Raw genomic sequence first — 25,888 nt, 5'->3', positions numbered from 1 at the left:
TATATATATATATATATATATATATAAGAATGGCCTGAGGCTATTAGACGAGCCCAGACTATCCCTGGGTGTGCTAAATATTCGAGTACCACATCTTACACACGGGAGGATTTGCACTCGCGACCTGAGAGAAATTAGGACCTTCAGAGAGGTTATTCTACCAACATGCAACCACATGATATATATGTGTGTGTGTGTGTGTGTGTGTGTGTGTGTGTGTGTATATTAAAAGAATTATATGACTCTCTAGCCACCCCTAATGTATCTAACAATTCAAGTACCACCTCCTTATGGCCAACTGTGCTTGAGAAGATTTGAACCACCGACCTGAGGGGTCTTGTACTATGGATATCAACCAGCAGATCGGGGTACGCGACACATAATCTCAACTATGTATATAAAAATTACATAATCTATAAAAAATTATAAATTTTTATAATATGAACAGATGAGTATTTTCGACATTTATCCACTAGTACATTCAAAACTGAATTTTTTAAACAGAATAACTGTTTATGGAACACCAGTTTTTAGATAGTACATTTTCCACAGCAACATTTAAATTGAAATTTCATACAGTCACAGTAGAAACACAACCCAAATTATCATACTTTAGCTTAGTAAGTGGATGTAGTCAACACAACTGAGTTTCATAGTCCAAGAGAACTATAAATTATGATGAAATCTTATCGAGGGGGATAACCAACTTTAGCTAATAAATGAATTTATACCCTATCAAGCGCATTTTATGGCTTTAAAGTGATAAGCTCAGCCATTGGAGAACATCTGTGTTAAGTTTGTAACCTAAATATAATGATGTCATTGCAATTAAAACCAAAATAGGAAGCGCGTCACATACTTACTACCTTGAGATTTCTTAATCTAGTTATATGAATGCACTTAATATAATATTGAATCTCCGTAAACATTGGCCAAAATTAAATTTATTATCTTTGGAAAACTAGTGAGGAAAATAGAATAGCAACAACTCTGAGCATTAAGTAGCTAGTTTTTGCTTGAACTTTTTTAAGGTTATTCTCATATATTTCTGAATGGTATAAATTTGAATAAAATTCTCTATAATTATGATTTCACTTTAATTATGTCCATTATAAAAAAAAACTTGAATATACTTTTCTAGAAATTCAACAGGACATTTTATGATGGCGATCCCTCTCTAGTTATGATTCACTATAACTATACCCATCATGGAAAAATACATGGACATTTACTTATTTTGACTGAAAAAGTTCCTTTCTACTTATTCCTTAATTGAAAAATTATGTTACATATTTGTATACACTCCTATCTTTATAGATTAGGAATATTCTAATACTATTTTGACTGAAAAAGTTCCTTTCTACTTATTCCTCAATTGAAAAATTATGTTACATATTTTTATACACTCTTATCTTTATAGATTAGGAATATTCTAATATAGAAAAGATCATCTAAATATATATCTTCTAAGTAAGTTACCTAATATTAATCTCCCTAATATACAACATTTTGATTTAAAACTTTCCATAACACTCCTCAAAATGGAGACTGGACATTTATCATGGCCAGCTTATTACAAATAAAAGTGCCTCAAGCTCCATTAAGGGCCTCTATGAAGAAATAGACTAGTTTCTCCCCAATTTTTACATGAGCTATAGAAATCAAATTTTGTTGAATCTTTTTAAGAACAAAATAACAATCTATCTCAATGAGCTTAGTTCGCTAATGGAAGATAGGGTCTGAAGCAATATGAATTGCAGCTTTGATATCACACAACTTTGCTGGAATTGTCATCTTAAAACCCATTTAGATCAAGAATTGGGAGACCCATATCAATTTACTTGAAGCTTGTGTCATTGTTTAATACTCAGATTCTGCAAGAATCATGAAACTACATTTTGTTTCTTCGTATTCCATTATACTAAATTGCCACCAACAAAAATAAAATGTCCAATAATAGATCTTTGATCAATCTTGAAACTTACATAATTTACGTCAGAGAAACATTCTATATCTCTATGCCCATAATTTTGATATAAAATCATTTTTCCAGGAACTCCATTGAGGTAAAATAGTACATGTTCTAGAGCTGATTGAATGTGGGGTAAGATGTGAACTAATTTATAGGACTAACCAATGTTAGGGCGAGTCACTATGAGGTAATTTAATTTTTCCACTAACTTTCTATATCATTTAGGATCATCCAAAACTCTCTAACCTTGGTAAGTTGTTGATCAGGAAACATCGGAATACTGCATCATTTGGTTCCTTTTTTTTTTTTTTTTGATAAAAAATCCAAAACATATTTTCATTGAGATAGAAAGATACCCTTCTTGTCCCTTGATATCTCAATCCCCAAGAAATACTTCAAGAAACCAAGATCTTTAGTGTTGAAATGATTTTGAAGAAATAATTTCAATGATAAGATTTCTTGCACATTACTTCCAGTAATAATAATGTCATCAACATACAACACCAACACAATGATACTGGAAGCAGATTACATGTAAAATACAATGTGATCACTTTTATTCATCTACATCTCAAAGTCTTCTACTGTTTCAATCCATATAATGAATTTCGAAGATGGCATACTTTCTCAGACTCCACAAAAGCAAAAACCTAACAGGTTGCTCTATGTATACCTCTTCTAAGAGAACACCATGTAAAAAGAGAACACCATGTAAAAAGGCAGTCTGCACATCAAGTTAGTGTCATAAGTATTCATTATAGCCAAGGATAAGAAGGGGCAAACTGAAGTTAACTTATCTACCGGAGACGTGTCAAAGTAACCAATCCCATAAATTTGAGCATAGCCTTTAACAACCAACCGAGCTTTGAGACGAGCTACAGATCCACAAAATGAATCTTAGCTATAAAGACCCATTTCCATCTTGTCAAAGGGTAATTCAACTAATTCTCAAGTTTCATTTTTCAACTAGGACATTCATGTCATCAAGCATAGTTGCCCACCGCCCATAATGGGATAGAGCTTGCTGAAAAAATCTCAATACCTCAATAGAGTTAAGGGAAGCAATAAACAAGCAAGAACTAGAAAATAACTAATTATAGTTAATACAAGAGGAAATGAGAAAGACATATTAGGATTTAACTCTTCGAAGAGCAATATGTAACTCAAGGTCGCTAGAATAGAGATCTGTTGAAGATGATATTGGTGCCAGACTAGGATAAGGGGGACGAGGTCTTCTCAAGAATACAAGGTGGTCTAAGCTGAGGCCCTCGTAGTAGAGGTGGGGCTGAACTGATGATGTGATGCTAATCTGGGGCAAGGAGGGGACCCAGACCGATTTGATCAAAGTGGTAGAGGGTCACCCAATGCTCTCTCTAGGGTAACGATTGTTGCCCACTCATAATAGCAACAAGAATATTGTTGTCTAATTGCAATTATTAGGTTTAGGTCCTTTATTGATTATAAATGTGGGGTTTATTGTATTAGAGATCTTTTCTCATTTGAATTTTGTGAGGCCCTCTGCTTCAGTTTCAGTTCCCGAATGGGGATGAATCTGTATCTACTATCTTGGGCAGCAACAATTGTATCCCTCCGTTGTTGGTATTGACATCTCGAGCCTCCTGCCTTCGTCAATCATTTAGGTGGTGATTTCTATATCTCGATCAATTGCAAGAGTAGAAAACTCTTGAATCTTTAATTTGATTAATGGCACCTCGACATTGTTCTAATTTTTTTCCTATCTTGAATTGCTTTCATGGTTGCTTTCTTGAATCTTTTCCAACCCACTTTCTCCGGTATCATTTGGTATCAAAGCTAGTGTAACCCTGATTCCATCTAAGGGTTACCAAAATAATCCCTAAACTAAACCCACTAAACCATAGTCAAATCTTGACCTAACTCTAAATCCAACTTGTTGATTTTAAAATCACCTACACTGAATATTTTTTCTGCACCCTAAATTAGCCTCATACATCCTCTTTCACCTCTCAAACCTAAATTCACAAAGCCATAAACAAATCCTAACCTAGCCTTAAATCCCCCACATTGGTTTTCAAAATCGATAACCCTAAATATTTTTTTACACCCTAAATCAATCTCATACACCCTCCTTCACCTCCCAAATCTATATCCTAGCCATGCCACCGAGGAGACAAGTCTCGAAATTTAAAGGCCCTCCAATCTTGTGAGGTTACAACAACTCTGCAATCTTTAAAGTGACCGACCTAACGTCATATCATGAGAAGTCAGAAGCTTCGATAAATGAGGTTGAATCTCCACCAACCCTGATAGATTGATGTGGGGTGGGATGGGAACCCCAGAATAATTTGGTCCAAATGGGTCGGCCCTCTCTAGGCCTAAAGTTGCCACCTACTCCTAATAGTATCAAATATATTTGTGTCTGTTTGATTTTACTAGGTTTTAAATCCTTTGTTGATTATAAATATATGGTAATTGTTTTATCATCTGAGTTTTGTGAGGGCCAGTGCTCCCTTTTCGGTTACCGGATGAGGAAGAGTTTATAGCTGCAGTGTTGGGTAGTGGCAATTGTATCCCTCCGTTATTGGTCGTGACATCCCAGGTCTCCTTCCTTCGTCAATTATTTTGGTGGTCCTTTATGTATCTCGATCAGTTGCGAGAGTAGGAAACTCTTGTATCTTGTATCTTTTATTTGATTTGTGCATCACGTCTTTATTCTGGTTATTTTTTTCCTATCTCAGATTGAGAGTAGGAAACTCTTGTATCTTGTATCTTTTATCTGATTCGTGCATCACATCTTTATTCTGGTTATTTTTTTCCTATCTCGGATTTTTTCTTGGTGCTTGCTGAATCTTCTCCAACCCCCATTCTCCAGTATCAGAAACATTAAGAGCTCATCATAATCTTGTGAGGATTTAGGCAGCAATGAAATACCAAAGAATGAGATTTGTTCATGAAAGTTGACATCAGCAAAGCCAAGTATTTGTTTAAGAGGAAAAAACATTGATAAACTTTGTTTCAAACGAGAATATCCTAGAGAGACGCCTGAATGATTTAGGGTACAATTTAGAAACCTGTGGATAAGTGTCATGAACAGAACAAGTACACCAAAATATATGTGTTTTAATAGGTATGTGTTTTAATAGGAAAGAGAGTTGGTTGGAAATAGAACTTAATAGCGTACATGGTTGTGTAAAACAGTAGAAGACATCCGATTGATCAAAAAACATACAGTAGAAACAGCATCAACCTAGATTGTTTGGGTTCATTAGTTTGAAATAAAAGAGCTATGGTTGTCTCGAGAAGATGACTATTTTTTCTCAGCTACACCATTTTAGAATGGAGTATCGACGCAAAATGACTGGTTAAATATCTCGTTTTGTGTCATGCATGTCTGAAAATGTGCAAATATATTCTTTGGAATTTTCACATCTAAGAACCTTAACAAAAACATTAATTTGAGTTTTAGTTTCAGCACAAAAGAATTAAAATATAATAATAATTCATAACAAAATGTCATAAAATAAAGCCAGTCATACAAGAAAAATCATCTATAAAATGGAAAAATATTGAAATCCATTCGATAAGACAAGATACCCATACATCATAACAAACCAACTAAAAATTACGACTAACTCTTTTTTCAATTCTAAGAAGAAAAAACAAACGATAGCGTGTAGTAACTTGACACGCTCACAATCTAAAGTTAATTGCTCAAACTAAGGGTATAATTTCTTTTTATCATTGATAGTGAGGGATGATCTAATTGACAATGGATCTCAAACGGAAATAAAATGTAGGAACAGGCTATAGGTCGAGGTAGTTTCTTATCCAAAATATATAGCCCACTAATTCTCATTTTTTAGCAATAATTTTATTCATTATAAGATCTTGACACAGAGAATGATCAATAAAGAATAAGAAACAACAAATATAAGCATATGTAATCATGCTAATGGAGACAAGATTAAAAGAGAAATGAGGTAAATTAAAGACAATTTAAAGGTAGTGTAGGTGTAACATTAATGATGTCAGAACAAATAATAGTACAGGTAAATCCATCTGCTAAGATGACGAAAGAAAGGTGTTTATGAAAGCTGAAAAAAATTTTCGATTACCTATCATGTGATATGTGGCACAATAATCAAAGAAATATTATGTGAAAGAAAAAAGAAAGTATCATTATTACTATACTTAGCAAGTGCATTGATAAAGGGAGATTTCTTAGATGCTTCTTGATATTTGATGATTTTTGCATATTCATATAGAAAAATCGAGATAGTCCGACTTTGAGAGGTCTCATTACTAGTGAACATGTGAGTTGATTGTGATTTATAGCCCTTCTGATGTTTTTTTAGTAACTACTGACACGTTTACTTCGTATGATCAGGTTCATGGCAGTAGTAATAAACTAACCTCAAGCTTTGATTTCCAGAATTTGAAGTTTCACTTCCATAATTGTCATGTGACTGAGGTTTATTAATGTTTGTACTTTTTATGTCTAGCAAAGATTACTCTACTTTATAAAAGCTTCCTTAGATGGAGTGTTTGCTTCTACTTTATCAGTATCTTGTGCTTGTTCTCTCACACATGCTGTTCTTTCATCAATTCCAGGCCAGTTTGACATTGAATAGAATGAACAACGTGACATGAGATTACGGTTAGATAACTTGAAGTTCATCATTCTTAGTACATTGGTTAGGTGTCGGCTGTTTTATTTTTATACATCTTTTAAAAATCTTTTATTTAAATTAACTTTATTACTTCAAATAACTTTATGATTTGAAAAAAAGTAATAATTTTGTGATTTTCAAAATAATTGAAATATGAATATAACCCTTTTTATTTTTAAAAAAAAGTAACATTTTCATTCGTTATCTGAGTCTGTTGAATTCTAAAATCAGTACTGAACGTCACTAGTGCATTCAATTCTTCATAAATGCATTTAAAGTCCATAAGATACATGTAAGTGATTAATCATGTTGTTACATCAAAGATTCAGGATATGTTCTCCCAAAAAACACAAACGTCAATTCCTCCATCACATCTTTAATGGTCACAATTAGTAATATCACCAAATTGATCAGGTCTGAGAGAGTTCCGTATTTGAATCAAAAGTTAGGCATTGACTCTAACCCACTCAGAATAATTCGAATCAGTCTCAGCTGGGGAGTTATCAATGAGGCGTCTCTCTTGAAAAATACTTCTTAGGTAGAGTCTCACAGTTTAATTCTAATAAAAATAATTGATGTTATTTAACTTTTTATTCATAATCTTAACTACTAATGAAACCAAACCTATCACAATATTTTTTATTCACTGTATATTTATTATCACTAAATATTCAAGTAATCGTTAATGCAATGACACTTTTGAGACGTTCAGCAAATATGCAGTTGAAGCTATAGTCGAACTATATATATATTCAGTCATCACAAGAGCACCGTCTAAAACTTATATCAATAAATGTGTATCAATAACAATATCATTTTTCATTTACGTGTGAGTGTTCCCCCGCTAATACCATAAAAAAGGGTTAACTCCATCAAAGCAAAGCATGCACAAACATTAATACCATAAATGTGAATGTTATAGTCCATAACATTCACATTTTCATATCATTTAATATGCATTATTTAATATTACAATCCATAAATACTCACATAATTAAAGACTATAAACATTCATATCTAAATGACCTATAAAATTTATGAATAGAGGAATCATAATGCATTAACCAAGAATCAATAATAATTTATACAAAATGCTTTAAAAGTGGTACAAAAATGATATTATAACTTAAAAGTATGAGTATGCACTTAATCACTAATAATTCTCTAGTCAATTATTTTCTTCACTTAACTCCAATGAAAACTTATAGTCAAATACATAAAGAATTATTATTATTTTTTTATAAGTTAATCTTATTATTAAAAATAATTTATCTTTATCTTACATTTTAAGTATGATATAAAAATAATTATTGTTATGTTAATAGTCATCTTCATGTCACAATACAACTTTAACTATTTCTTTCTTTCAAACAAAATAAAAAATAAAATTTTGACAATAAAATGTTGATGCTCCAGATTTTACTGAGTGCGAATTAGCAGAAAAGATTAATTTAACTTTCTAGTTATCTTATATAGTTTATATCTTCTCAATTAATCTTTAAAATTTATATAAATAAACATACATTTATATTATGCAAGAATTTTTTATTATGATTATTTTATTCACATTTAATTCATTAATTGTAACATTAGTTCCTACATTTAAATTTTTTTATTTATTATTTTTTTAATTTGTGTAAAATATAGATTAATATTTTAATATAAACATAATTTCACAAAAAAAACTTAAAAATACTAACAAACCAAACCGTAAGCTTACCTCAAAGGTTCAAACATTCAGTTCAATCTTCCCTGCTCGCGTGTGTAAGTCCACCTCTCCTCTCCTTTAGTTCGATTCAATCTCCTGCACAAAAGCAAACCCACAAGCCTTCACCTCCTCTCCTCTTCTTCTTCCTTATTCCTCTTTCTACTCGATGCTCCTCTTCATTCGCATCGAACAAAATCAAGCCTTCCGTATACGAGAAATAAGCACCTCGCTGTTGACAATTCTATTTTGAACGAACATGTATTATTATTATTATTTTTTTCAATTAATTAAAATTTTAAAATAGGCTATTATACTTATATTTTCTAACAGTTAATGCATTTGCACAATGATTCATACATTAAAAATATAGCATAGGGAATCCTGCAATTTGATATAGTTCTTATAAGGTCCAAGGTAATAAACATGCTAAAAAATCATTATGAAATTTTCTAGGGATTGCTGTTAATGTTAATATTTTCTTTTTTCTTTTCTTTTTTTTTTGTCGCAAGGAAACTTTTCATATTTTTTGGGCATATTTATATGCTATAGTTTTAAGAATTTCTTTATTATTTTAATATTTTTCAATTTTTTCAATAAAGTAAATAATAAATACCTATTTTCTGGACATGGTCAAATTTGATGTGTGAAGATGCAAAGTCATTGGAGAGGAAAATAGATGAAATCTCAACTAGGAATTAGTTTGCATGCCTTTCATTGTTTATTTATTTAGTGTCTGCCCTGTAAATTGCGTTGCATGGTGATGCATTATTCTCATTCATTTTTGTTCACAATCTTGTGTTCAGGGGCATGTCTAATAATTTTTTTTCTTTGCCTCCTCTTTTTTTATAACTTCTATATAAATTTCATAAGCAATTTCAACTCATCCCCACAAGAGGATTGTAGAAATAAGCCATCGGTTTGTACCAATAAATATGTTTTGAACATGATGCATTGGTTAACAAGACCTTTGAAAATCCAACACATCATTAAATGTGCGAAAGAGCATATCTAATAAAAATCACCAAAGGAATTGTTGGTGTTGACTTAACTAAAATCTACCAATAAATGTGTTCTACTGGTGCGATAAAAAGATGTGAGTAGGTTGCAAAGTAAATGCTCAAAATCTTTCTCATTTTGAGCATGTCACATGGAAGTGATCGTGAGTAAGAGCAAGGTAGTGAGCAAAGGAGAGGAAGATAGACATAAATATAGAGGGAAGGTGGAACTCAAGCAGTACTTGATTGGAGAGGGAGAAAGAGAATGCAAGGTAAAAAAAAGTAACATTTTTATAAATTTTTAATGAAATTGTGGCTTTGGTTGGCCTCCTATATGCAGTGACCAATGCTTTAGGAATGGCAATTGTTGCCCGTCACACTTCTTCAACTAGAGGGCCCACGTGCCTCATTAATTTTAATAGTCAACCCAAATTTATGGCAAAAAATAAAGAATGCATGCTCGAAGTATCGCGAGGTGGCCGATGATTAGGGCTATCAAAAAAGCTCGCTGTTCGCGAACAGTTCGCATTCGGCTCGTTAAGTAGCTCGTGTTCGGCTCGTTCGTTAAATAAATGAGCCGAACAAGAACAAATTTTTAAAGCTCGAATTATAAACGAGCCAAACACGAACAGCTCCTTGTTCGCTCGTGTTCAGCTCGTTTTAGCTCGAAATAAAAAAATTATATAATTATTTATATAACAATATATTACATATATTATTTATATAATAATATATTATATATATTTATGTCTAAGTTTAAATCATAACACCTCATGTGGCAATGTGGTTAGTGCATTCTTTTGTATATATTTGATCCAGGTTAGAATCTCACACTTTACATCTATTTTTCTCAATCCAATTTTGAGCCGAACACAAACATGAATATTTTAATCGAGCCGAACACGAACACACTGTTCACGAGCCGATTTCGAACACGAGCCGATTTCGAACATGAGCTATTTTGAACTAGCCGAGCACGAGCCCAGCCTGAGCTCGCTCAAGCTCGACTCGTTTACAGCCCTACCGATGATGCCTCAATGACCTAATATTTTTTTAGTATTAAAGGTGTATCATTTCACCCTCTTTTCAAACCTAGCCTCTTGTTGTCGTAGGGAAGAAATTTTTAAAAGCGTATTAATCCAAAATGTTTTAAAAAGAAAGAAACTTTCAGAAAAAAATTTAAAAGAGGTAAAAATGGTATTTATATACCAATTCTAACCATTCAAAGGTCAAAATCGGCATATAAATACCGATTTTGTCCACCTATTTTTTAAATTTTTTTTTCTAGATTTTAGTTTAAAATATTTTTGTAAATTTAATGTGATTAATATTTCAACTATTTTTTATATTTAATTTTGTATATATGATTGCATGCATGTCCAATAATGGAGAAGGTATCAAATATGCCAAATTGTCAGCGGCCTGGCATTTGAAGACATAGACAACACAAAAGACTTCGTTTCTAATTACCAATAAGTAATTTGACCAGTTTTTATCTTAAAATGTTATATTTTGATGTTAATTATTATTTTAATTTTAAATTGTATTACAATGTACTATTTTTCTAATAAAAATATGTAGATTTTAATATAGAAAATTGATGTGGCATCATAATATATTTAATTTAATATGCTAACTACCGCAATAATTTTAATATATAAATTAAATTTATTATGATACCACAATATTTTTTATATCAAAATCTAAATATCTTTTATAAGAGAATACTACATTATAATACTTTAAAATTAAAATAATAATCAATATCAAAATATAACAGTTTTAAAATAAAAGAGGGTCTCATTAATTACTCGTAGTTAGAAACAAAGTCTTTTATAATATCCATTTCTTCAAGCACATGCGACGAAAGCTTGGTCTCTGGCACTTTGACCTACATGATCCCTTCATCATCATTAGACATGCAATCATATATAAAAAAATAATTAAAATAATCATATTATTAAATTTACAAAAATATTTTAAACTAAAACCTAGAAAATAAATAAATTTGGAAAAAATTGTTATTTATATACCAATTTATCAGTATATAAATACCAAATTTGCCACTTTTGAAAAAAAAATTTCGAACATCCTTTCTTTTTAAAATACTTTTCATTACTACAATTTTAAAAATTTCAACTTGTCGTAGGTGACTTCACTTACTTTCTTTTAAGGATTTGTTATTATATATTATATATATGATACTCATATAAATAAGTAAATAAATATTGTTATTATACATATGCATAAATACATAAATTTTAATGTTAAAAAAATTATAAATATTAATATTGCATATGTAATTATTTTTGAAAATATGCATGTGTACACTCCTTGAATAAAATCCAACTTTCATGTGGTGATAATTTTCTTATTCGTAACTTCTCAGTATGGGAGAATCTTTCAGACCATTGTGGCATCTTGGACAGATCAAGATGACCCATTTATGTAATAAGCAACATATTTAGTGCACAGCGAGTCAATTTTCATGAAGACAGCAATCCTCGTTCAATATCATGATATTCAATTTGGCGATTGATGGATTACATATAGAGGTCTCCAGCAACTTAGTAATTATCTCACAGACACACACTCAAATGATAATAATAATAATAATAATAATAATAATAATAATAATAATAATAATAATAATAATAATAATAATAATAATAATAATAATAATAATAATAATAATAATAATAATAATAATAATAATATATTTTGGCATCGATAATACTATGTGAGGTGCAATTAGTGTTGAATGATTTGCATTAAGCTTATTTTCGAAGCCTCTACGCAAAGATAATGATATTTCGCAAATTAATGAAAAGTATAGGTCATAAAAACAATGCTACAAAAAAAAGATTATTCCAGCAGAAGCAAAGTATTAATAAATTCAAATCGTAAATATATAAGAAATAACTCACGGTATCTACACAAACCATTTTCAGTATCATTCATGTAAATCTTTCTAAGTGCACTGTGGAAGTTGTAATCAGGTACAAAAAAATATGGTGCATATGTATGTGAGTATAGAGGGATGGGTGTGTGGGAGGGAGACTACGGTTGTTGGGAATGTTATAACAAGGAAAAGCAAGTATTTTGTGATGTTCCACATAGTTTGTACCTTCTGGCAAAGATATCCCCTACTTCCAAGCAATCTGCACGCTATCTGTCGAGCAGAAAAAAATTGAAGCTTTTCTTCTGATTTAGTTAGAGATTGGTACACTTCCCTATGTTTTATATCTTCCTGAATCCTAAAGTTTCCCTGCAAATGTCAACATTAGAAAAAGAATTTCAAAAGTTAAATGAATTTGTTTAAGGAAAAATAAGGAATTTAACAACCACAATCCCTGCTATCAATCCCAACTCTTTCAATGTTAGAAAATAATTCAAATTCAGCTATACATCAGCAACAATTAGCGTAACATCTTTCTCCAATTCAACAAGCACAACATAGCGGCCAAATGAATTGGAATTATCCATTAACTTTCATTGCTAAAGCCAATCATTAAATACTAATTCAATAATCTAATAAAATCAGCACAACACAAGTGACGCGCTACAATGAGAAACACTAAAGAAAGGCAATTCAGATAAACTTTATACATCAGTAATGAATCAAAGAGATCAGACAACACATCAGCATTAGGAGCACATTCTATGTGGCAATTCATCTGAAGTATAAATATGGGTTCAGGGAGTTCGGTTCAAAATTAAGTTGGGATTTTCCATGTCCGAACCTTGATACCAAACAGCCACTATGTTTCTAATCGTGCAAGGCAGTTTACTCTTCTGAATAGATGGATGAATTAATTTATCCAGATAGCTAACCTAACCTGCCTAATCAGCCTTATTCCTCCTGATCCCTAGAAATGTCTCCTATTTGTGAAGGGGCAAGCATGAACTTCACATTCTATATGGCAAAGTTGAAGTCAGATGATACCAAACTACGGATTTTCCTATCCCTATTTAATCATTAACATTGGCAGATTTCAACATTACTAATATTCCGTTTACGCTAAAAGTGGATATCGAACCAAAGAGACTGGGATCATATGAAAGCAACCAACGACAAGAAATGAAAAACCGCTCCTGATTCGCGTTTCTGCATAAGTCCGTAAGGTTTCAGTTCATTTCCTGCGAAGCCGACCGCAAAGTGAATGATAAATGAGTCTTCCGTCCAGAAGTCTCATTACATCTACCATTTCTTATTTCCAACGATCACATCAACAAATCCTCCTAATAAATCAACAACCCGTCATTCTAAAGTCAATCAAAGATTACGTAGTTTTCTAAAGGGCATAAAGATGATAAAGAATATAAAAATAATAGGAGAATCGTAAACCTGAAGCTTTCCGCCGAGTCCGCCGAAGCACATTCGGGTATCGGCGTCCCTTTCCAGGGCAAGTAAGTCGTCGATGACTTGGTTCACCATGGCTGGGACGGGAGAAGAAGTGCCCCATCCCTGCCACTCCGTTAAGCTCACCTCCTGCTCTCTCTCGTTCAAACGCGGTTCCGCGCCTCGTGTCGCGGCCATCGGAGGAACCAAAGCGATTCCGGCAAGTCGCGGCTTTGTTCTTGAGCTATATGCGGGGGGCAAATCGCTGAGGCAACGCGACGCGAGTAGGCGAGCCGGGTGCGCGTGCATGGCTAAGAATTGTAATCGGAAGGAACGCACAAAACTCGAGTCATGGTATATATTATTTGGGAATAATGAAGCATTCTGGCCATTATAAAGAAAAAAAAATATTATGTGGAGTTGGAATGTAGATTTACATTCCTACTTTAGTAGCATATTATATATTTCTACATTCCAACTTCCACGCACTATATATAGCCAATAATCGGCATCCATATATAAAACAAATTCAATTTTAGCACAGTGCTACATTGACAATCTACAATGGACCCCGACCTCGCTTGAAACAAATTAGCACAAGTGGGGGCACGAAAACTTTGACGACATATTATATTCGAGGTTTATTCTTCAATGAAGAAAACCTCTTGAAAATTTATTTTCAAAATATCAAAAATATCAAAGAGAAAGAAAGAAGATGTGACAAATAATTGATGGAGTGATGACCTTGACAATGAAAAGACAATAAAGTACTAATAAGAATAAAATAGCAATGAATTTAGTTGTCGATGTTAATGGTTTAAACTCATCGGTAAATTTATATCACAAATCTTATATGTAACTCTTAATATGTCCATATCACATTTTTTTAATGTGTAGAGTTACTTTTGTTTAATATTTTAATATTTTCTTCAATGAACTTTGTCTTTTAGGCACGAGGGTATAAAGATGAGGCAAACCTATTTTTCAAGAAAAGTCCTTACCTACTTCTCAAGAAAAAACCATATGCAGTACTCTAGTTTTATTTTAAATAATGTTTTAAGCTATTTTAATCATATTTTTTGTCGCATATTGATCTATTTCAATAAATTTTGTTGTTTAAGTATGAGAGTACGAAGAGGGTACAAAAATAATTTTTAATAAAATCTTACATGATGCTTTATAATTATTTTAAACAATATATAAAGCTATTTGAATCATTTGATTTCATATACTTATGATTTTCCAATGAACTTTATTTTAAATAATATATTATGCTATTTGAATTATATTTTGTCCTATATATTGCCACTTTTTCTATGAACTTTTCCCTAATAGGCATGAGAATGTAAACTTTAATCAATAAGACTTTATGTACTTCTCTAGAATTATTTTAAACAATATTATACCTTTGTCCTATATATTGCCACTTTTTCTATGAACTTTGCCCTAATAGGCATGAGAAGGTAAACTTTAATCAATAAGACTTTATGTAGTTCTCTAGAATTATTTTAAACAATATTATACAATTTTAAAGAAACTTGGTTCCATATATTGATGTTTTTTCAATGAAGTTTGCCTAATAGGTATGGGAGTACAAAGAGAGAATAAAGAAACCACAATATTTTTTTCAATGAAAAATCTTATGTAATGCTCTAGAAATGTTTTAAACAATATATTATATTGTTTTAAGCGGGTTTGATTTTATATATTGGTGGTTTTTCAATGAAGTTTGTCATATATCATGAAGGTATAAAGAGAGTACAAATTTTTTTTTCAATAAAACTCTTATGTTGTGCTCTAGAATTATTTTAAATAATATATAATACTATTTTCATCATGTTTTGTTTCATGTGATGATAGTTATCTAATGAACTTTATCTTTTAAGTGTGAGAGTAAATAGAAAGTACAAATTTTTTTCAATAAAAATCTTATGTATTGCTTTGGAATTGTTTTAAATAATAAAAAAATATTATTTGAGTTATATTTTGTTTCATCTATTGATGACTTTTGAATGAACTTTTTCTTATAGGCTTGAGGGTACAGAAATAGTACAATTTTTTTCAACAAAAATCTTATGAAGCACTCTAGAAGGCTTTTAAAAAGTATATATACCATTCTAATCGAGTTTTGTTCTATATATTGATGGTTTTTCAATGAAATTTTGTTTTATATGCATGAGAGTATATATAGAATATAAAAAAAATTTCACCAAAAAACTTTGATCTATATTTATTTTAAACAATGTATTATACTATTTTAAGTATGTTTGGTTTCATGTATTGATGATTTTCCAATAAACTTTTTATTATTGGCATGAGGGTATAAAGACTATGCAAATCGAGCAAAATAAATTTTTCATTAAAAATCTTATGTGGTATTCTAGAATTGTTTCAAATAATGTATTATGTTATTTTAAGCAAGTTTGGTTCCTTATATTGATGGATTTTTTAATGAACTTTGCTTAATCAACATCATATAAAAATGGTATGAAAATCTTTCATTTTTTAATGAACTTTGCTTAATCAACATCATATAGTATGAAAAATCTTTTTAAAAGAAATTGTATGTAGTCTTCTTTTTTTAAAGCACTTTTTATTCCATTTATTGATGATTTTGTTAAAGATTTGTGCTCAATCAGCATGAGGGTATAAATAATGTAAAAAGAGGGTACAAATTTATTTTTAAGGAAACAAATTTATGTAGTCATCTATTTTTATTTTAAATAATGTATTTTGCTTATTTAACATCTTTTACTCCATTTTTTTTATGGTGTTTCAATGAATTGTGTTGAATTAGCTTGAGGGTACAAAGAGTATATAAAAATGGTACAAACTATCTATCAAAATAAAACTTTATATAATAATTTATTTTTTTTTAACATTGTATTATACTTTTATGTATGTTTTATTCCATGTTTTGATGGATTGTCTATGATAAGCATAGAAAGAGAGTATAAGTCTATTTTTCAATAAAATAGTTATATTGGTCACTCTGTTTTTTAGATAATGTAATTTATTATTTAAAGTGTTTGACGTCAAACATATTTTTTTATATAAGTGCATACCTATGAGCCATGTGATATGGGTGATAAACCAATCTGAAATTAAATTGAATATGTTGTAGACAGTATGTTTGACATAATTGTTTACAATGAGATGAGATATGATTTGTACTATAGTTTTTCACATCAAAATAAATTGAGTGTTTAAAAGGATCATGTTTGTTATTGACCAAATTTAAGGAATATAAAATCAAAAGACTTTTTATGTGTTAAAATTGGTTTTAAAAGAGGCATAATCTTAATAACAAAGTTAAGTTTAAATAATTAGATACCAACAATGGTTGTTTAGCCATGATTTGATATAATGTTAATTTAATTCAGTGAGAATATAAATTTATTTTAACTATGAATGATTTAGTCTAGAAATTTTAAATTTAATTCTTCTAAATAAACATCTCAACCACAAAAAAGAAAAAAAAAACTTATATTAATTCTTCTAAATAAACATCTCAACCACAAAAAAAAAAAACTTATGCGTGATAATATAAATTTTGATTGATAAATTGACCAAAACTTCGCTTAGAATGGAGAAATAACAAAACTTAAAAAACTCTAATTTGTCATCAAAACTGAAAAACTGAGGAATCAAATAAAACACTACTTAATTATTAAACCCAATAAAAACATTAAAAATAACCAACTCAAAATCTTTTATAACCGCACCCTAGGATAATAGGATAATAAATGTAGTCAAAAACCAAGGACCACACACATATCCTAGATTAGTCCAGTCAAGAATCCCTAAGTTAGTTGACTAGGTACCCAATAGATATTTTCTAAGGACTAGGAAATATAAATAATTAAAACTACCTCCTCAGATTATGTGGGTGCGTTAGGATGAAGTAACTCATGCTTACCAACCAACACACCCTAACCACTATATAGCGGGGCACTCAACCTTTGCCACTATTATGGTGATAAGGACGAACTTCGATTACACAGTTGGTTAAAGATTTGAGTATATCAATGTACCGGGAACATTAGAACGCCATGAGCATCTTGACCGGGTATGTTATTCCCAAAATTTTGGTTAGTCCACCTATTAGTTTCTCCAATAGTTGAGTTTAAGGCTTCATTGCTATCTAGAAATATCTCTAGCCTATGTTCCATTTAGACTAGGATTCTCTTTAAAATCAACTCACTTGTCCCTCAATCCATATTTAATTTCACCCAAATTTCAAAGTTTCAATTTCAAGCCCCAGCTTCAAACTCAATTTAAACTCTAACCCTGGAACCTTACCCTGATTTCAAGGTATCATAAAGAGAAACAACCAATGAAAGTGCATCCTAAAACTTTGAAACAATAGCAATACGGACCACAATAATACCAGCTTCAACAATAACAACGATGATTAAAATAACCCCATAAGCCTAAACAAAAGAAGAAATTTAAATATAATTTTGAAGAAGAAAGAATCATGCTTATTTTCTTAAATATGTGGCCATATAAAAGATGATCAAGGAATTGTTAAAGAAACAAGATTTCAAGCTTTCTGAACCTCACAAGCCTGAAGAAGTGAGAAGGAGCAGTGAACCAGAAAACTGTTCATTCCATAGATCTCTTAAGCACACAATTGAAAAATGTTTCACTTTTAAGGACTCGCTGGTGATGGATGCCGCCACTTCCACTATGGGAGGGGATTCATCATCGTTAATCCAGTTGCTCAATTTGATCTACGTGTTATCGTTGATCATCATCATCGTGATTGATGTCATGGTTGGGTGGAGTCACCATTTTGTTTTCCATCGTAAAACCTCACTCTGTGAATAACTCTCTCTCTCTCTGATATTGTAGATGATCTGAAGAGAGAAGAGATCGGAGGGCTAAGTTAGACAATAACTGGAACAAATAAAGAAACATGTGGGGAAGCACCAAAGTTATTGATCCCTCTTGATACTTTTATTATGCAAAGTACAACAATAATTCAGATTATATTTCACTTATATTTCTTTATTTTACAACAAAACTAAAAACTTGATCCTGAAGAAAAATAAGAATTTCACTTTTAATTTTTATATATTGGGATACTACGCAAGTATACGTATTGTTATCAAGTAATATAAGACTTGTTTTATTAAGACCTGAATATCGAACCCATAGGGGAATTTATACAATATGCACTTTTATAAAACTTTCTATTTTTAAAAAGATAATTACTCAAACTTAAACCGAATATATTTTGCAGTAATAAAATTTCAAATATTTTTGGTTTTTTTGATATTTCGACAAAATAGTAACAACTTAAAAAGATGACTAGAGTTTTGTAGATGAAAAGCACTTAATAAGAAAAATATCTTTTTTTATCATGAATCAGTAATAAGTATAGAAATTCTGTTGTGGAAGTATGCAAATTGTGTTGTGCCAAATTTGAGCAATAATATTATTTACCCTTACTAGAGTTGCTATAAAGAACATTGGCTAATTTAAAGTTTGAATAGTTCTGAAGATCGGCTAGGCATGGAAGATATTAGCTCTCACTCTAGAGTTCCCTCAATTCTCTCCATTTGGGGGCAAACATTCTCGTATCAGAACCTAAAACAATAAACCAAGTTGGGGGCTTTAACCTGTCACTTTAAAGTCCTCTAACTCTACACCATTCAATGAATATTTCCCTATTTATTTGCGCTCAATCATATGAACTACATTTTCATTCATACAACCTCATGTGAATCTTTCTAATTGTTGACTGAGACAATACCAGCCCGGTTCTTACATGTTCTCACAATAAATTTTAACATCTTGACATTAAAGATCAATACTCTCCACAATTTCCATCAAAAACTTAATTACTTATCATTTTAAGAAGAAAGATAAAGAAAGCTACTTAGAATCCATGGAGAAAATAAAACCACACTTTAGTTTAAAAGAAGAAATCATTGTCAAACCAACAACAAGTCTCAATTAAAACCAAATAAGTCTCAAAACAAAAAGATAAAAACTTATCTCAAGTTCTCCACCAAACTCTTGAAGTTCCTTTGAATCTCTTTTCTTGATAATCACTCAGAATAAACTAATAAAAAGGATAAAATAAAAGTAAAAGTGATGCCTGAAAATCTCTCTGAACTAACTCCCCAAATGATGAACTTTTAAAACTTTCCAAGTATTTTCAGGACTCTTTTCTAAGTCCTCTCTTCTTTCTTTTATAGTTTTTCAAGAGGTGCCTTGGAAACTCTTCAAAATATGTTTAGCTTCAATGTATTTCCCCAAGAAATGCATCCTTTTGTGAAAATTTTTGTCCATGGTGGTTATAACCACCTATTAAGCCAATGGGTGCCTCAAAAACCTCTTCAAAATTCACAAAAATCAACTTTACTCATCTAGTAACTGCCACTAGGGCTTAAGTGCGGGACCCGAGGGGTTTCATTGCTTAGGCGTGGTCTTCTCTGTTTAACTGGCGCTTAAGCGCCAGATCTGGCTCTTAGGCGCCAAAACTCTTTTGCACAATTTTTCACCTTGTTGCTCCAAATTTGATCTTTCTTCACTCCTTTAAGCATTTTTCACCCTTTTTACCTGTATTTACAAGAAAAACACAAAAATACCTTCCATTAAAGTGCAATATCTCAAAAATAGGTATAAAAATGTATCTAAAAATACTATATATTTTAGGTGTATCAGACTTCTCGTAGATTGCTCCAAAGTCCATGTCCGGGGTAAGGTAAGCCCGAGACACTTCAGGGCATACTTGCGAAGTAAACCTGATGAAAGCAAACCAATGACTAGAGATTCAGGTTGTCGTACTTGTTCTAGGGTTTGCTTATTCTTCTTTCTATAAGGGTAAGCCCCCATAGTTAATTACATCTTAAGCAATTGGGGTTGCTCAAGAAAACTCCCAATTAATGTTGTGACTCGTCCTTAGAATGTTTGAATATTTTTTTCATCAAAAGATTTTTTTTCATCAGGGAAGGATTTTCAAAGTCCTATCCTAAGGGTGGCAGATGCTTGAAGGTACAAAAAGAGTTCTATCAAGGTCATGAACAGTCTTATAGTTTTGTGTTGTTGTTAATGATTTAGTTGAGGTTGCCCTCCCTTTGATTTGAATTTTTGAATGTCTATCCCTATAAAAAAGAGATAGCATACCTTAATAGCATTGGATGATGTTTGTCTTTTATCTTTAGCAACCTTAACAAAACTGAGTTGGATATTACTTGATTTATGGCAACCTAATCAAGATGACAATGGCTTTTCATCATCGACAACAACCATGGGTTACATTGTCCAAGAGTTCTTCATAGATTTGGGTAGCAGGGTTAAAATTGAGTTCGATGATCTTTGTTCATTAGGGCTTCATTTAAGTTTTAATGTCTTTTTTTGGGTTTTACGGTTGAAAATTTTAGGTTGCTTAAGACTTATGGGTAGATTAGATTTTTGACTTTTTTGTATTTTATTTTTTATGTTTGGGATGTTCGGTCAAGATCTCATGGTTTCGTCCTCCTGGGGTCATTGGGGTTTACTATTTGATTAGTCATAAGTTACTGGAAGATACTTTGTTAGCGGTCATGAGTTGCCTCCTCCAAAGTACCTTCTCAAACCATGTTGCATTTTGGGGTTGAAGCATAAATCCTAATGTCTTTTAAGGGGTATTTAATGGCATGTTTGTTATGTTTGTTTGTTCCTTGGCTCAAATTGCTCTCAACCAAGGCAAAGTGTGCTTTTGTTCTCATTTGGGGTTGAAGCATAAATCCTAATGTCTTTTAAGGTGTATTTAATGTCATGTTTGTTATGTGAAGTCAAACACTCCTTAACCTCAAGTCACCTAAGTCTAGGTTGAGTTCATATTAACCAAAGTTAGGACAGACTGATTCGAAGTGAATCATTAGCCGGTCTAAGTTAGCTCGGATTTACCTCAGGTAAACTTTGAATTAGTTTAAGTCAATCAAAGTTTAAAAGATTGAACCAGGTTGGCTTAGTTTAACTGGGTTCAAGCTAAGTCTGATTGATTTAGAATAACTTAGGGTGGAGCTGAGTTGCTCCAAATTGAGATAAGTTAACTTTGAGTTAGACTTAGATGAAGTCTATCTTAATTTAGAATTGATTTATTATTTAATCGAATTAAGTCTATGTTCAGTTAAACTTGATTAGATCTTTAATTAAACTCGGTAGTAAGGATTTTTTTTGGAATTTCCAAGTCAGAGGAAAATTGATTGTGGGAAAACCTTATTCATATGTAAAGTTTGCATTAATAGGTTCTTCAATTCAATAAATATTTCAAGGCTCACTTGATGCTGAAAGCATTTTTTTTCTAGATACATTGTATGTAATTTATATAGGGAAGAGTGTAGTATTATTTGTTAAGGTGTAACAGTTGAAGGATATAGTACCACATTTTTTTTAAGCAATCATTAGTTCAAGTTGAACATTCTAATATATATGATATGAAATGGTTATGTTGGGATTCATTTGGTGTAGATAATATAATCTTGAATTTTAAAGATGAATGAGAAAATAAAAGTAGAGATAAACCAAATAATGCTGAGAAATTTTTATGATAATTAGAAGATGTATGGACATAGTAATATTCTCAATGTAAGACATTCTCAAAGTTATCTTTTATACTTGACTAATTTGATTTAAAATGTTTGTACTCTTAGAATTAAAGATCCTTTAATATGTTATTAAGTTTATGAATTCTTACCTTCCTAAATGAGCTTTTTTTTTTCTAAGAACACATATAAGACAAAAAAAAACTATGAAAGCATTAAATCAAGGGTATAGAAAAAAATGCATGTTCAAATGACTACATGTTATTTAGTGGAGATGATTCTAAGTAAGATGTATATCAGAATTTTAGTTCTTCAAGATGGGTTGTTAATTGTGTTGGTAACATTGTAGATGGCAAAAAAAATAAATTAATGTCCACTAAAGTTATTAAATATTTTTCATTAACATTTATATTACAAAAATTATTCACACAAAAAATATACGAAAGATGACATTGCGTTCAAAGGCAGGAATAAAGACTATTTGTTGTGGTATTCTATTGATAGACTTGCTAGATGTTCTTTTAACTCGCATTATCCTAATTTTTTATCAAATATATGGAATATAAAACTTGGCTTTATGATACACCAAAATAATATATTGTTTTAAGTATTTAATTATGCTCATTTTTTGTGATGTTGCACTTTAAAGAATGATATTTTTATGTTTTTGTTGCATGCATATCATTTTTATGCATTTGGAGAAAAAATGACAAAAATGACAAAATTTGGAGCCAAAATAGCGAATTTTGGGATTCTGGCCCATGATGCGCCAAAATCTAGAGAACTGGCGCATGATGTGCCAGATCGGTGCATGATGTGTCAGGGACTACTTTTTTAGATTAAAACGGTTCGAGATAATTGATGTGTCAGGGACTACTTTTTTAGATTAAAACGGTTCGAGACAATTTTTTGCACAAATTTCAAAAGGATACTTGTTCTACACATCTCTTGGAGTAATTCAATGCATCTAGACACTTTGAAAGGTTCTTTTATGAAGGAATGTCTCTTATGGAGTAATTCAATGCATCTAGACACTTTGAAAGGTTCTTTTATGAAGGGATACGTCTCTTAAATCAAATGATACATCTTTTAAATTCAAAAGAGTTGACTTTTGAAGGAAATTTTGGAGGAAATTTTGAATTCTTTTCCGAAGGAGGCAACCCAAAATAAAAGAAAAAGACTTCTCATTTGTCAAGTGTGTGGCATGAGGGAGAGAGAAAGTTGGCATGAGTTAGAGATAGAGAGAAAAAAAGGAGATTTTTTTCTAGGGTTGTAAGAGGAGAAAGAAGGTGAGATATTTCTTCTTCATTACACTTCTAAGAGAGAATTGGGAGTGATTGTAAAGAGAGAAAGTCTTAGAAAGAACTTCCTCTTCATTACACTTCTAAGAGAGAATTGGGAGTGATCGTAAAGAGAGAAAGTTTTGGAAAGAACTTCCAGAGATTTTTTTTGGAAGGATTGTGAGATAAGTTGTATTTTTATTTCTTTTGTTTTGTAAACTTATTTTTATATATGAAATTCATGTTTTGTCGTATCCTTCTCATGAATTCTGAGTAGTCTTCTTTATATGATAAAAATTTTAAAGTTATATACTACGCTAGTAAGTTTCTTAATGATGCTCATATTAATTACACCACCACTAAAAGAGAGTTATTAGCCATAATACATGCTTTTGATAAGTTTATGTCATATCTGATTAAAGCTAAATGTGTTGTGCATACTGACCATTCGGCTATCAAATATTTGATGCAAAAGAAGGATGTTAAACCAAGATTAATTAGATGGGTACTTATTATGCAAGAGTTTGATTTTGTAATAGTCGATAGGAAAGGGACTGATAATCAAATTGCTAATCATCTATCTAGGCTAGAACAAGAAGAAATACTTGATTTGGAGAGAGAAATTAATGAAACTTTTCATGATGATATGCTGTAAAAAGATGGGAAATGCCATGGTATGCTGATATTATAAATTATATTGTTAGTGGTATTTTACCTTATAGGCTGACAAAAAAATAGGAAAAGAAATTCATTTATTATCCAAAATCATATTTTTGGGATGATCCTTATTTATATAAACAATACAAATATTTAGTAATGAGATGACGTGTGTCTTATAAGAGAATTAAGGAAATTATCCAAAAATGTTATGATTTTGAATTTGGAGGTCATTTTGGGAATAATAGAACTGTTTATAAAATTTTACAATTTGGATTTTATTGACTTACTATATTTAGAGATGTTAATATATATATCAAAACATGTGATCGGTGTTAGAGAATATGTAATATTTCAAAAAGAAATGAACTGCTTCTAAATTTTAATTTGGAAATTCAAAATTTTGATGCATGAGGATTGAATTTTATGGTACCATTTATACCTTCATTCGGAAATATATACATATTGATTGCAATGAATTACATTTCAAAATGGATTGAAGCAATCACTTTACCTTGATGTGTTTCTTGGAGTGTTTCAAAATTTTTAATTAAAAATATTTTTAAATGATATGAAATGCCAAGAGTAATCATTACCGATGAAGGATCTCATTTTAGGAATGCAACAATTGTAAGATTGGTGGGAAAATATAATATAATGCATAAAATTGCAACTTCTTATCATCCCACATTAGTGGTTTAACAAAAGTATCTAATCATAAAATTAAGAGAATTTTGGAAAAGAGTGTTAATCCTAATAAAATGGATTGGTGTACAAGATTAGATGCTGCATTTTGAGCATACAAGGCAGCCAATAAGACACCTATAAGAATGTCCCCATATAGATTAATTTTTGGGAAGACTTGTCACTTACAAGTTGAATTGAAACATACAGCTTATTGGGCAATAAAAGAATTCAATTTCAATTTGAAAGATGCTGGTGAGAAAATATTATTACAATTGAATGAGCTTGAGGAGATTAGGAATGAATCTTACAATAATTCGAGGATTTATAAGGAAAAGATGAAAGAATGGCATGATTGGAAGATAATAAAAAAAGAATTTAAACATGAAATGAAAGTTTTATTATATAATACAAGATTGAAATTATTTCCTGAAAAATTGAACTCTGGGTGGAAATGGTCATTCAGAGTTATAAAAGTCTATCCCTATGGGGCAGTTAAGACTAAAAGAATATTTAAAATGAATGGACACATATTGAAATAATATTTTGATGATCAAAGACCAGCTTTTAAAGGGACTGTAATGTTTGGTCACCCAGAATAAGACTGAAAATATCAGGCTGACAATATTAAACCTAGCGCTTTGTGGGAGACAACCCATATTTATCCTTATTTAGTTTGCTTTTGAGTTTGGTTTATTTGAAATATTTGATGTATATTTATGTTTAAGTCTTTATGCAGTCCATGTATTTGATAAAATATTTAGAAACAACTTTATTTGCCTAATTTTATGGAAAAAAAATTGAGAATTTTTTGGAACGAAATCGAAATGGCAAAAATTTTGGAACTGGCGCATGATGCTCCAGATTCATAAGTTTTCCCTCATCATTTTTAAATCCAGTTTCAAAAGCCTGACAATTCTTCATTTCATCAAAATTATAACCTACTATGAAGATTAGTAAAGAAACAAAGGAGAGCATTACTTTAAATTATTGCATGCAAACTGGAAAGCCTATTGATTTTGGAGCTATTATTGTGAAATTGGTTTTGGGTTTGATTG

At 30.9% G+C, this 25,888-nt stretch overlaps 1 protein-coding gene across 5 annotated transcripts in view; it reads right to left on the bottom strand.

Annotated features, from left to right (window-relative positions):
- LOC110033367 overlaps positions 1 to 14,083 on the bottom strand; it is a 47,820-nt gene extending 33,737 nt beyond the window's left edge. Inside the window, exons 1-2 of one of the 5 annotated variants that reach the window (XM_020737319.1) lie at positions 13,673 to 14,083; positions 12,452 to 12,592 (exon numbers count right to left, since the gene is read on the bottom strand). In XM_020737319.1, the coding sequence (XP_020592978.1) occupies positions 12,452 to 12,592; positions 13,673 to 13,975 (444 nt within the window). In that variant the 5' untranslated portion in view covers positions 13,976 to 14,083. The remainder of the gene's footprint in view (positions 1 to 12,451; positions 12,593 to 13,672) is intronic. The other 4 variants (XM_020737317.1, XM_020737318.1, XM_020737320.1 and 1 more) reach the window with 4 other exon arrangements.
- Between the last annotated feature and the right edge of the window lie 11,805 nt (positions 14,084 to 25,888).

The sequence above is a fragment of the Phalaenopsis equestris genome, unplaced genomic scaffold, assembly GCF_001263595.1.
Source record: "Phalaenopsis equestris unplaced genomic scaffold, ASM126359v1 Scaffold001151, whole genome shotgun sequence".
In the NCBI taxonomy this organism is placed as follows: domain Eukaryota; kingdom Viridiplantae; phylum Streptophyta; class Magnoliopsida; order Asparagales; family Orchidaceae; genus Phalaenopsis; species Phalaenopsis equestris.
This window is presented reverse-complemented; position numbering and strand designations above follow the sequence as displayed.